The following is a 12,256-nucleotide window of genomic DNA, read 5'->3' on the forward strand; positions in this document are numbered from 1 at the left end:
ACTGCAGTTTAAATAACATCCTTTTAGCTGGGGGCAGAGTGAAATCAAGCTGGGGCGGCACAAAAATAGCTGGAGGCGGCCGCCATGCATTCGAATGCAGGAAAAACCCTGACACAACCATAAAAATCTGTTCTAAAATACATGGGAGCGGGTCTACGTCTCTGGGCGATGCCATATTAGATGCCATGTTTCCTTCTACGGGAGCCCATGAGGACAAAATGCATTTACTGATTTGTAACAAGCTGTTAAAAAACTTGTCATTCTTAAATGTTGTTTTACACATTTACCTCTTCACTTGTTGCCAGTGATTAAAGGGAGTCTGATGTGCTCGTTATTTTGCTAAAGCTTGCACTCCCCACGGCTTTTTGACCCTAATGGGCACCCTTAGTAAGGTCTTAGTCCAACACCAAATTACTGCTTGTTTGCAATGATGTAGGTATCTACTGCCCCCTGTCGCCAGGAAAACTACACATTGTCACTTTAAGAACAGAGTTACTCTTCACTTTAAAACAGGAAGTGAAGTCATAACTCCAACATAAAACAGCAGAGAAAACAAAAAAATACATGACTACCACAAGCTTCAAACACCGGTTCACTGCAGCTTATTGCTTTCACACAGTGAGTGTGTGCTTGAGGTTTACTCTTTTTTTTGCCCTAGTCCTAAAACATGCAGCTTTGTGCTGTCCCGCTCTGAAAAAGGTGGGAAAATACAGCTCTTTGATTGGCTAAGACCGAAAAAAGCTTTGATTCTGTAACTCTGCATTCAGTCAAAGCAGACACGTTTCTTTTAATTTTCTTCCACTAAAGGACTTTATCTGAGGTTTTTCCAACTTTTAAATTCATCCGGAGCTAGAGATTTTCAAACGGAATAACAACAGTTTAAAAAAATTTAACAAGTTCCTCTACATCAGTGTTCACTGTTTAATGGACAACACTGTAATGTCGCACAATGTAAGTCAGCTGGGAAATTCAGACGTCATAACATGTAGTTGTAAGCTAGCTGGCTAATGCAGAGCTAACGTGTCCCCTCAACAGAATGAAAATGTTAGCAATTTGAACGCGTTTTAAACCGGACAGCAAAGGCAGTGCAACGGCCACTTAAGCGTGCATACTGGGCATTTTGTGAGGTGGAATAATCAGAACATTTGGATAAAGGGGCAAAAAATGTGATCAGAACATTGCTTTTTAAATTTGTAGTCATCTCCTGCTTTGTCCACCATTACGACAGAGCAAAAACCTCCAGTTAGCTTGCAATGAATCCTGGGACAGCCTTTGCTAATAAGGATACACCAAACCTGTCCTTAAGATTTGGGGATTTGGTCGACGTTTTATCAAAATTGATAATATACCAGCATTTCCTGCTGTTAAATGAAGAAAAGTTTATTTTACATCAAAACAGCTATTTAAGGCAATGCTGCATTTATTTTGATAGTGGGTTAGCTAATGAGCATTTTGAGGGATCGTGAAAATTACACACAACTATTTACAATAACAATTTTGTGTTTCTTTATTTGTATTTCTGATATAAAACTCTACAGTTATGAGATTTCCCCTCTGACCTTCGGAGTATAATGGTTTGTGATGCAATGAATTATGGGATACTTTGCTGTCCCATGTCCACAGATGGATGCATTAATGCATACTCGATACAGCGGGAGGTGCAAGAACATATCCGGGAACTTTGAGCAAACTTGTCATATGTAGTTAGGACTGGAGCAGTACTTGGGCCAGCGTTGGAAGGTTCACAAGGACGTGAGTACACAAGTTCAGACATGGACGCATATTTAGAAACGGCTAGTGACCTTCACCAAATACTCCCTTTTTCCACATGTTCCAACACTTTCTATATATGCGCATCCTGTTTACCACCAACGGTGCCTCCATGAGCTGCAGGAAGGAGTAAAGGTTCAGGGTAGATGGGACCTTCCTCATGAGTGTCGAAGGGCAACGCTCAGGGGTCATTGAGGTCATGAGACCACAGTGAACTCTACAATGGAGGAACCACACTCCGGACAACAGAGACGATTCCTTCACTCTGCAGGAGAAACAAACACATTTTCTCTTATAAGCAACGACTGACTAGCAGCTACCAACACTACCTCTGATTTGGGTCAGAAAAAGGAAAAAATCTCACCCTAACTGCTTTAATACCGGGCCTCCTGTTATAAGAATAAACTGATATTTGGATCCGTACACATATGCCGTCTCCATCAACGATCTGTGCTCTGTAAACAACACAAAAAGCCACAAATAAACATCAGTTATCGTATTTGATCATGTTTATTCTGTGACTATTGTTTTAAACCACACAGTTTTCCTCCAGAGTGTTTTGTTTTAGTTTCTTTTTTTTTTCACCTCGAGTTCCCAGACTGCGAACGTAGCCGAGGACAATGTCCCTTTTCCCTCTAGCTGCTCTCTCCATGGACAGGAGGTCAGCGTCTGTGTGGACATACTTCACCTCCTCACGCAGAATGGCACTAGAGGACAAAGAGGCAAAAGCTGCTTTCTGTCCATCTCCAATTGTGTTTTATTCAATTTCACCTTGCTTTCAAAAACCAGAAAATTTACACAGAGGTTGGAAAAAAATGAAAGTAGATATTCTGATTTCAAGCTTTTCATGTCAGGACAGAATATCTTGGTAAAAGCCATTCAAGCAAGCTACATTCATAAAAATTGTTTCTAAGGTCCAACCCTGCTTCCACAGACTCCCTAGTCAGGCAGTCCATCCTATATATTAGGGCTGCAGCTATCGAATATTTTAGTATTCCAATATTCTATTGAATCCTCGGTTGATAAAACTGTCTAGCTCCCTCTTTCCCATCTGATATTTATACACTGCTCACAAAAATTAAAGGAACACTAAAGAAACTAGGGATGGGTACCGAATTCGGTACTTTTTAAGGTACCGACTGAATTCCATAGTACCGACTGAGCACCGATTCACGTCATTTCAAACGGTACCTCGTTTCGGTACCCGTCCATCATAACGAGAACTTGCCAAGACAGCTGCGCATGCGCAAGAGCGTTATGTCGTCGCTCGCTGCGAACCAGTTGTAAACAGAGCAGCATGGTAGAAAGAACGCACGCTAAAGCTTGGGTCCACTTCACTAAATGTGATGGGTAACTGGGTGATGATGAAACCAGCGACAACAATCTAAGTGAGACATGCTCATCTTAATCTGCTCCGGTAGGTAAATATAATTAGCTTGATTTGTTAGCTTCCGTTTCGCTAATGGTGCATTCGCTTTCTCCTCGGAACTCCGAATTCCCGACTAGAAGAACAGGAACGCGCTCTAAAGTTTGGCTTCACTTTACTAAATGTGACGGGTGATTGGGTGAAGACGAAACCAGTGACAACGATCTAAGTGTGAGGCATCATCGTTTTAATCTGCTCCAGCAGCTAAATAAACAGTTTAAGATAACGTTAGCTTGGTATGTTAGCTTCCATTGCTACCATTGTTATCAGCTAATGGTGTGTTCGCTTTCTCCTCGGAAATTCTAACTTCCCAGTAGGAAAAATCAAATGAAAAAAGACGGCAAAAGGAATGAAGATACACAGTAAATTTAGTTCACAGTAAAGATGTTTGCTTCAGTTTAATTATCAGCTTATAAAACTACAAGGACGATGTTAAAATACAAACAGTTGTATGTTATTTATCGTGATATTTATCAAATATTGTTATATATTGAGAAAAGTGTATATTTTATTATAAAAGAGAATTAAAATATGAAACACTCAAAAGTATCGAAAATTGGTACCGTTAAGTACCGGTATCGATTCGTAGGTACCAGGAATTGGTACCGGATCGATTCAAATGTCAAAGGTACCCATCCCTAAAAGAAACACATCAGATCTCAATATGAAGTTGGATATCTGTACAAAAAACGACAGGGCAATGTCTTAGGAACAAAAGGATGCCAAGTCTTTTAATGGAAATAAAAGTTATCAGCCTACAGAGGGCTCAGTTGCGTAGACACCCTAAAATCGGAGTGAATTGAAGACGTGGCAGGCTAGTCCATTATTTCAAAAACTTAATTTCTGCAACTCAAATTGCTTTTCAGTATCTTGTGTGGCCCCCACGAGCTTGTATGCATGCTTGACAACGTCGGGGCATGCTCCTAATGAGACAACGGATGGTGTCTTGTGGCATTTCCTCCCAGATCTGCGTGAGGGCATCCCTGAGCTCTTGTACAGTCTGAGGAGCAACCTGGCGCCGCGTAATGGACCGAAACATAATGTCCCACAGATGTTCTATTGGTTTTAAGTCAGGGGATTGTGAAGGCCATTCAATTGTTTCAGTTCCTTCATCCTGCAGGTACTGCCTGCATACTCTTGCCATACGAGGCCGGGCATTGTCGTGCATTAGGAGAAAACCAGGACCTACTGCATCAGCGTAGGGTCTGGGTTCAAGGATTTCATCTTATACCATATGGCAGTCAGAGCACCACTTCCTAGGCAGTAGAGGTCTGTGTGTCCCTCCATGGATATGCCTCCCCAGACCGTCACTGATCCACCACCAAACCTGTCATGTTGAACGACGTTGCAGGCAGCATAACATTCTCCTTGTCTTCTCCAGACTCTTTCACATCTATCACAGGTGCTCAGGGTGAACCTGCTCTCGTCTGTAAAAAGTACAGGGCGCCAGCGGCGGACTTGCCAATTCTGGTGTTCTTGAGCAAATGCCAGTCCAGCTCTACGGTGCTGGGCAGTGAGCACAGGGCCCATTACAGGACGTCAGGCCCTCAGGCCATCTTCATGAAGTCTGTTCCTGATTGTTTGGGCAGAGACATTCACACCAGTGGCCCTCTGGAGGTCATTCTGTAGGGCACGAGCAGTGCTCAGCCTGTTCCGCCTTGCACAAAGGAGCAGGTATTGGTCCTGCTGATGGGTTGTGGACCTTCTACGACCCTGTCCAGCTCTCCGAGAATAACCGCCAGTGTCCTGGAATCTCCTCCATGTTCTGGAGATTGTGCTGGGAGACACATTAAACCTTCTTGCTGCAGCATGTGTGGATGTGCCATCCTGGAGAAGTTGGACAACCTGTGCAACTTCTGTAGGGTTAAGGAATCGCCTCATACTGCCAGTAGAGAGCCAAAACTAGCACGGGTGGAAAACCAGCCGAAAAAGATCAAGAGGGAGAAACTTGAAATGACCTCTACACATTAAACCAGTCCGGTTTTGAGGGTTTTGTAATTGTTGCCACTTTAGTGCACCAGTCGTTAAGTCCATGAACACCAGTACAGCTGACAGTGATTAACAATGCCCTCAGCTGCTTAGTCAACTAGGAAATTATCAGACAGGTTTAAGTGATTTCATGCCAGGCCCAATAAAAAAGTGTTCCTTTAATTCTTGTGAGCAGTGTATTTAATAAATATTTTATGAAACAAAATTCACCAGTGTAATTTCATGTATTTCATTAACATGTTCAGTAGTAATGGAAATGCTAATAACATTGCAATTGCTCGTTCATGCCGCTTTGCGCTGTACAACATACGAAAGATCAGACCATACCTAACACAACATGCCACCCAGCTCCTGGTGCAATCTACTGTCATCTCCCGCCTCGATTACTGCAATGCCCTTCTAACTGGTCTTCCAGGCTGTACTGTGAGACCTCTTCAAATGGTCCAGAACGCAGCGGCGCGTCTGGTCTTCAATCAGCCAAAAAGAGCACACGTCACCCCTCTGTTCATTGAGCTCCACTGGCTACCGCTAGCAGCACGCATCAAATTCAAATTGCTAACACTAGCATACAAAGTCCGAGATGGTACGGCTCCCATCTACCTGAATCCTGTTAATGTTACTGTGGCCGTGCTCAGGACGCAGATGTCTGGAGCGCGTCAACAATCAGAGCTTTGCATGCGCAAGCTGGTTAAGGTTAGGATGGGGGTGAGGGGAAGGTTGAATTGCAAGAGGGTAAAGGTCACAATTTGGTTAAATGTCCATTTTACAGCGGGTGTCAGTACCGACGCTCTGGCACAGCGCATTGCCTCCTGACGCGCAGGTGCTTGTCTCCTGCTGACAGCAGGCTGCTGTCTTTTCCGAGGACTGCATCTTGCCGGTCATTATCAATTCAATTCAAATTCAATTCAAAAATACTTTATTAATCCCAGAGGGAAATTGATTGCTGTAGTAGCTCAGAATAATAATAATAATCAAGTCATCAAAGAGTTGTTGTATATTACAACGGCTGTTGGCAGGAAGGATCTCCAGTAGCGGTCAGTGTTGCAGCCAAACTGAAGAAGCCTCTGACTGAAGACACTCTTCCGTCGTCGGACAGTCTTGTGAAGAGAATGCTCAGGGTTGTCCATCATTTTCTTGATTCTCTGGATAATCCTTCTTTTCATTGTCTCCTCCAGCGGTTCCGAAACTGCCGAAACTCTGGCTGAGTCCTTGAAAGGGCTTGGAGTTCCTCCATCTTGTTGGCCAATGATCTCACATTGCCCATTATGATCGATGGAAGAGATGGTTTGAATTTCCTCTTTCTCTGTCTCCATTTTGCTCCCGCTCTGCATCGACGCTTCTTGCGTTTTAGCTCATTTGGGATTTGTGGCTTCAGTTGAGGCATTATTTTGGCCTTTCCAATGTTAATCAGCAGCTCCCGATTGTAAACCAGCTTGTTGCCATGGTTACGCATCATAACAAATGCTCAAAAAGTGAAAAAAAGCTAAAAAATAGCAGTAAAAGTCCTCCAAGCTTCACAGCACCAGAAACAGAAAAGTAAAATGTCCAAAAAAATGCAGTTTTTCTTGAGAAACTAGAAGAAAAAATGCCCAAGAAAAGGCAAAACTTACATTTGGTCAGCAGAGCTACTCCAACATGCAGCCGCCCAGAGCAGCGCAGTTCCGGAAAAACAGACAGCGACTAGTCGATGACATGCATAAAAAGTCACTATAGAGCAGTGAAGTCCACTAGTCGACTAGTTCATACAACCCCTATTGCTCCCCAGAGTGTTCTGCAGCATTATAAGCACAATCTCCTTGAACTTGGTATCAAATTTTCGCCTCCTCTTCGTCTCTGCACGGTTAAAGTTACCCTCGCGGTCTATCACTGGCAAATCAAAAGTGAGACGGATGACACAACCGCCCCCTGTGGTACTTGCTTGTTACCACATTCCACCCGGCCACAATAAAAAACCGGCCATTATTCACCTCCGGCGACTCCGACATCGGCCAAAATGTGATACCCGGCCGTTAATTGAATATAGGCCAATATTAGAGGATTTACGGTATGTACACACCACACACTTTTACGCTTCTGAGATGATTACATTCACTGTTCACATGACTAAACAATTACACATCACCCCCCTCACCCTCTGAATCAGGCAAACAAATGGAGACAAGATGGAAAAAATATTGGTTAATATCGGCCCGGTTTTATTTATCAGAACATCGGCCGATACCGATATTGATGCCGATATATTGTCCATTCTTAGTCCAAATAATGAAATAAGACTCCAAAACCTGTCGTAGTTCTGCCACGTTTTCCTTCAGTTGACTTCACCGTCCTTAAACAGACGAACCAGAGCTTTTGTTCCCCAGAGAACAACTAAGAAAGCATTTATTCTTACTAGAGACTGCTACAAATGCATTAAAAAACACGAGTAAAGTTGACTTTTATTTATCTCATATTAGGATTACAAAAGTACCCCATGTTTTTTACTCCATTATCACAAAACACATGTCAATAATTCAAAGTAAGTCCAGAACTTAAAGAACAATCATATCAAGTGTTGATTAACTCACAACAGGACTTCAGACACGATGGAGTTGACATCAAAGACGGTGTCCAAATCAAAACTCAAGAACTCCTTGCCTCCCCTGTCAACATACAGACATGGAACACCTCAGGGAAGGGTTTAAAACAGCGGTAACTAGCTGAGCCAAAGCTAATATAATAATCAAATGCAACATTGAGATTTAAAAAAAAGAACAACAAATACACTCAACAAAAATATAAACGCAACACCTTTGTTTCTGCTCTGATTTTTCATGAGATGGACTTAAAGATCTAAAATTAATTCCAGATACACAATATTACCATTTCTCTCAAACATTGTTCACAAATCAGTCTAAATGTGTGATAGTGAGCACTTCTATGCAACAGTGGCACAGGAGTTAAGTGCTCGCCCCGTAATCGGAAGGTTGCAGGTTCGAGCCCTGCTCAGTCTGACGCTGTCGTTGTGTCCTTGGGCAAGACACTTAACCCACGTTGCCTGCTGGTGGTGGTCGGAGGGACCGGTGGCGCCAGTGCTCGGCAGCCTCGCCTCTGTCAGTGCTCCCCAGGGCAGCTGTGGCCACATTGTAGCTCTTCCACACCAGTGTGTGAATGCGTGTGTGAATGACTGATTGTGTTGTAAAGCGCCTTGAGGGGTTCCAGGACTCTAGAAGGCGCTATATCAAATACAGGCCATTTACCATTTACCATTCTGCTTTGCTTAGATAATCCATCCCACCTCACAGGTGTGCCACATCAAGATGCTGATCCGACATCATGGGTAGTGCGCAGGTGTGCCTTATACTGCCCACAATAAAAGGTCACCCTGGAATGTGCAGTTTTGTCTCACAGCAAAATGCCACAGATGCCACAAGCATTGAGGGAGCGTGCAATTGGCATGCTGACAGCAGGAATGTCAACCAGATCTGTTGCTCATGCATTGAATGCTCATTTCTCCACCATAAGCTGTCTCCAAAGGCGTTTCAGAGAATATGGCAGTACATCCAACCGGCCTCACAACCGCAGACGACGTGTAACCACACCAGCCTAGGACCTCCACATCCAGCAGGTTCACCTCCAAGATCGTCTGAGGCCAGCCGCTCAGACAGCTGCTGAAACAATTGGTTTGCATAACCAAACTATTTCTGCACAAACTGTCAGAAACCGTCTCAGGGAAGCTCAACTGCATGCTCATTGTCCTCATCGGGGTCTTGACCTGATTCCAGCTCGTCGCCTTAACAGACTTGAGTGGGCAAACGCTCACATTCGATGGCGTCTGGCACGTTGGAGAGGTGTTCTCTTCACGGATGAATCGCGGTTTACATTGTTCAGGGCAGATGGCAGACAGCGTGTGTGGTGTTGTGTGGGTGAGCGCTTTGCCGATGCCAATGTTGTGGATCGAGTGGGCCATGGTGGTGGTGGGGTTATGGTATGGGCAGGCATCTGTTATGGACGAAGAACACAGGTGCATTTTATTGATGGCATTTTGAATGCACAGAGATACCGTGAAGAGATCCTGAGGCCCATTGTTGTGCCGTACATCCATGAACATCACCTCATGTTTCAGGAAGATAATGCACAGCCCCATGTTGCAAGGAACTGTACACAATTCTTGGAAGCTGAAAATGTCCCAGTTCTTGCATGGCCAGCATACTCACCGGACCTGTCACCCGTTGAGCATGTTTGGGGTGTGCTTGACCGGCGTATACGACAACGTGTACCGGTTCCCACTAATATCCAACAACTTCGCACAGCCATTGAAGAGGAGTGGACCAGCATTCCACCGGCCACAATTGACAATCTGATAAACTCTATGCGAAGAAGATGTGTTGCACTGCATGAGGTAATTGGTGGTCACACCAGATACTGACCGTTTCTGAGTCCACAGACCCCAATAAAGCAAAAAAAAAAAACTAACATTCCAGGGTGGCCTTTTATTGTGGGCAGTATAAGGTACATCTATGATGTCAGATCAGCATCTTGATGCGGCACACCTGTGAGGTGGGATGGATTATCTCAGCAAAGTACAGGTGCTCACTATCACACATTTAGACTGATTTGTGAACAATGTTTGAGAGAAATGGTAATATTGTGCATCTGGAATGAATTTTAGATCTTTAAGTCCATCTCATGAAAAATCGGAGCAGAAACAAAGGTGTTGCGTTTATATTTTTGTTGTGTGTGTGTGTGTGTGTGTGTGTGTGTGTGTGTGTGTGTGTGTGTGTGTGTGTGTGTGTGTATATATATATATATATACACACACACACACACACACACACACACACACACATATATTCTCAAATGTTCTTAATTTTATAAACAGCTTTGAACAGGTTTAATTTTTACTACATAGCCATCTTGGATGCTTTAGTTTAAGGTATTTCTGAATTATGCAGCTTTACAGCGTTTAAGTCACTCAATTTACCCATTTTATAAAGCTTATAGTAAGACAATCTATTAGCAATATTTCAAAGAGTTCTGCATTTTTACAGGATTCATATTTTCCTCTAGAATCTGCTGTTTTGAAAGCTTGGCTGCCCTCTTTTGGATGATCTGAGTATTACACGTGGTATGTGCTAATTTTATTAATTTTGTTTTTTACAGTATAAATTATTACATATAATTATGTATTTGTTATTATTTGCCAATAAACTATTAAATTGTACCAGTATATACCTACATAATAAAATATGTATTCTTATTACATACCTTTCAATAAACCTTTTTTTTTGGTGAAGGAAAAAAAAAGTTCTTTAAGGATGAGGTTTACATAAATAACTTGATTATTTTGAAGCATGTTTTTTGCTGTAGATAGCTTCCAGAACAGACGCTGTTTGGAGAAATAAGTGGAGAGGAAAAATATTCCTGAAGGACATAAACTCTCTTTCTTCAAACGAAGGCTGCTCTGGAAAATGTCTACAACTGGTATGGGAGCAATAATTTAGGACTTTTACACAGAAGCACACCAGAAAACAAAAAATCCATTTGAGGTAAGGACATTTTTACAAAAACAGCTGATCCTGCATAGATTTTAATCAAGTTTAGTCTAACTTACCGGAAAAGAAAAGCAGTGTGCTGATATCTTTCCTCTGTGCAGTACTCCTGAACCAGCTCCTTTTCACAGCTCACCTAAAAACGATTGGACAAATAATCAGTTATCTATTACATGCCTTTTGTGGAAACTATCTAATGTCCTTTTTGGCCAGAAAACTACAATAACCTTGCCAACCAGGAATCCATAATCCCTCAGAGCTTCCGCCGACTTCTCTAACTCCACGAGGAACAAAGAGATGGTAGGAGAGACTGGAAACGGGAAATAAATCCTGTTATCCTCAAATATTCCATAACCAGACATCATCCAACTCCGTCAAGACCCATATTTTATTTCTTAAATGTTTTCATATATTCCAATGAACACTGTTTACTCCCACTTTTATCTAAATTAAACATTGTGATGATTTCACTGAAATGTGAAAAGCAAGTTCTTCTTTTTAGCTTGGTTGCAAACATCAGCTGATACAGAAAGATATTTATTAACAGTACTGATAAAATGTCTATGAATTTAGGTAAAATATTAACAAACTACAGTTCTGCAGTAAATAAACCTGCATTTTTAAACAATATGCAATAACATTAGAAACCTACCGTTCTGCTCAAAATAGACGAACATCATCTTCCCCAAATGCAGTGTTTTATAAAACTCTGCAGGAGTGTATTCAATCTGATCTAGAGTGTATCCTCCAGAGTTCATCCATAACAGGAAAACACCTAAACAGGCCCACATCCTTAAGACAAAACTGAGTTTATCTCTGGAAAATTGAAATTACAGAATGAATACATTAACAAAAAGTTAAGATTAATAAACAGTTGAAATTGTGTTTCATGGGCTTTAAAGTTTCATAAAACATGATTAGCTTCTGAGTTTTATTAAGCTTTTATTTTGAAATTGAAGCTGTGATTATATAAAGATTATTTATAAACCTTTAGAGGTTCAGACATGTCATAAATCAAATATATCCTTATATTTGCATTCAGTTCCAATCAAACTGATTTAAATGTGCTGCTCGGAGTACATCAACCTCTGAAATTGTGATAAATAAGAGAGAAAATCATTAGAATCAGTGTGTTACCTGATAAAGTTTGAGTTCAGGGGCTAAAGTTTTGAGATTTCTTCTTTCAAAAATACGCTTAAAGCCGCACTGAAGTAGACAGTTGACATTATGATATTATTTAATATGTTTCCCTAACGTATAACTTAATGACAAAGTGTATAATTTGTCCCTTGTACTTGATGAAAACACTAGTGGTTTGTTAGCCGCCCGGATGCTAGCCCATAGCTTTATGTCGCTAGCATTAGCTTCGGTAAACTTGGAGTATTATAATAGTTTTATGCCCACTGTAAGTGCGCGTTACAGAAATAATTAGTTCGAAGTATTTTAGCAGTACATGCCATTTAAAAAAGAAATTATTGTCTGGAAAGAAAGATGCTCAATCCGCTACAATTTTGGCGTTATACTATTCAAGTTAGCATAGCAT

General features: G+C 41.8%; 1 protein-coding gene across 2 annotated transcripts in view; it reads right to left on the minus strand.

Moving 5' to 3' along the window:
- txndc16 (thioredoxin domain containing 16) overlaps positions 1-11,983 on the minus strand; it is a 52,591-nt gene extending 40,608 nt beyond the window's left edge. The window contains exons 1-8 of one of the 2 annotated variants that reach the window (XM_054743174.2): positions 11,851-11,983; positions 11,366-11,529; positions 10,941-11,023; positions 10,776-10,849; positions 7,750-7,824; positions 2,356-2,477; positions 2,135-2,225; positions 1,867-2,035 (exon numbers count right to left, since the gene is read on the minus strand). In XM_054743174.2, the coding sequence (XP_054599149.2) occupies positions 1,867-2,035; positions 2,135-2,225; positions 2,356-2,477; positions 7,750-7,824; positions 10,776-10,849; positions 10,941-11,023; positions 11,366-11,504 (753 nt within the window). In that variant the 5' untranslated portion in view covers positions 11,505-11,529; positions 11,851-11,983. The remainder of the gene's footprint in view (positions 1-1,866; positions 2,036-2,134; positions 2,226-2,355; positions 2,478-7,749; positions 7,825-10,775; positions 10,850-10,940; positions 11,024-11,365; positions 11,530-11,850) is intronic. The other variant, XM_054743176.2, reaches the window with a different exon arrangement.
- Positions 11,984-12,256: the final 273 nt, after the last annotated feature.

The sequence above is a fragment of the Nothobranchius furzeri genome, chromosome 14, assembly GCF_043380555.1.
Source record: "Nothobranchius furzeri strain GRZ-AD chromosome 14, NfurGRZ-RIMD1, whole genome shotgun sequence".
NCBI lineage: Eukaryota > Metazoa > Chordata > Actinopteri > Cyprinodontiformes > Nothobranchiidae > Nothobranchius > Nothobranchius furzeri.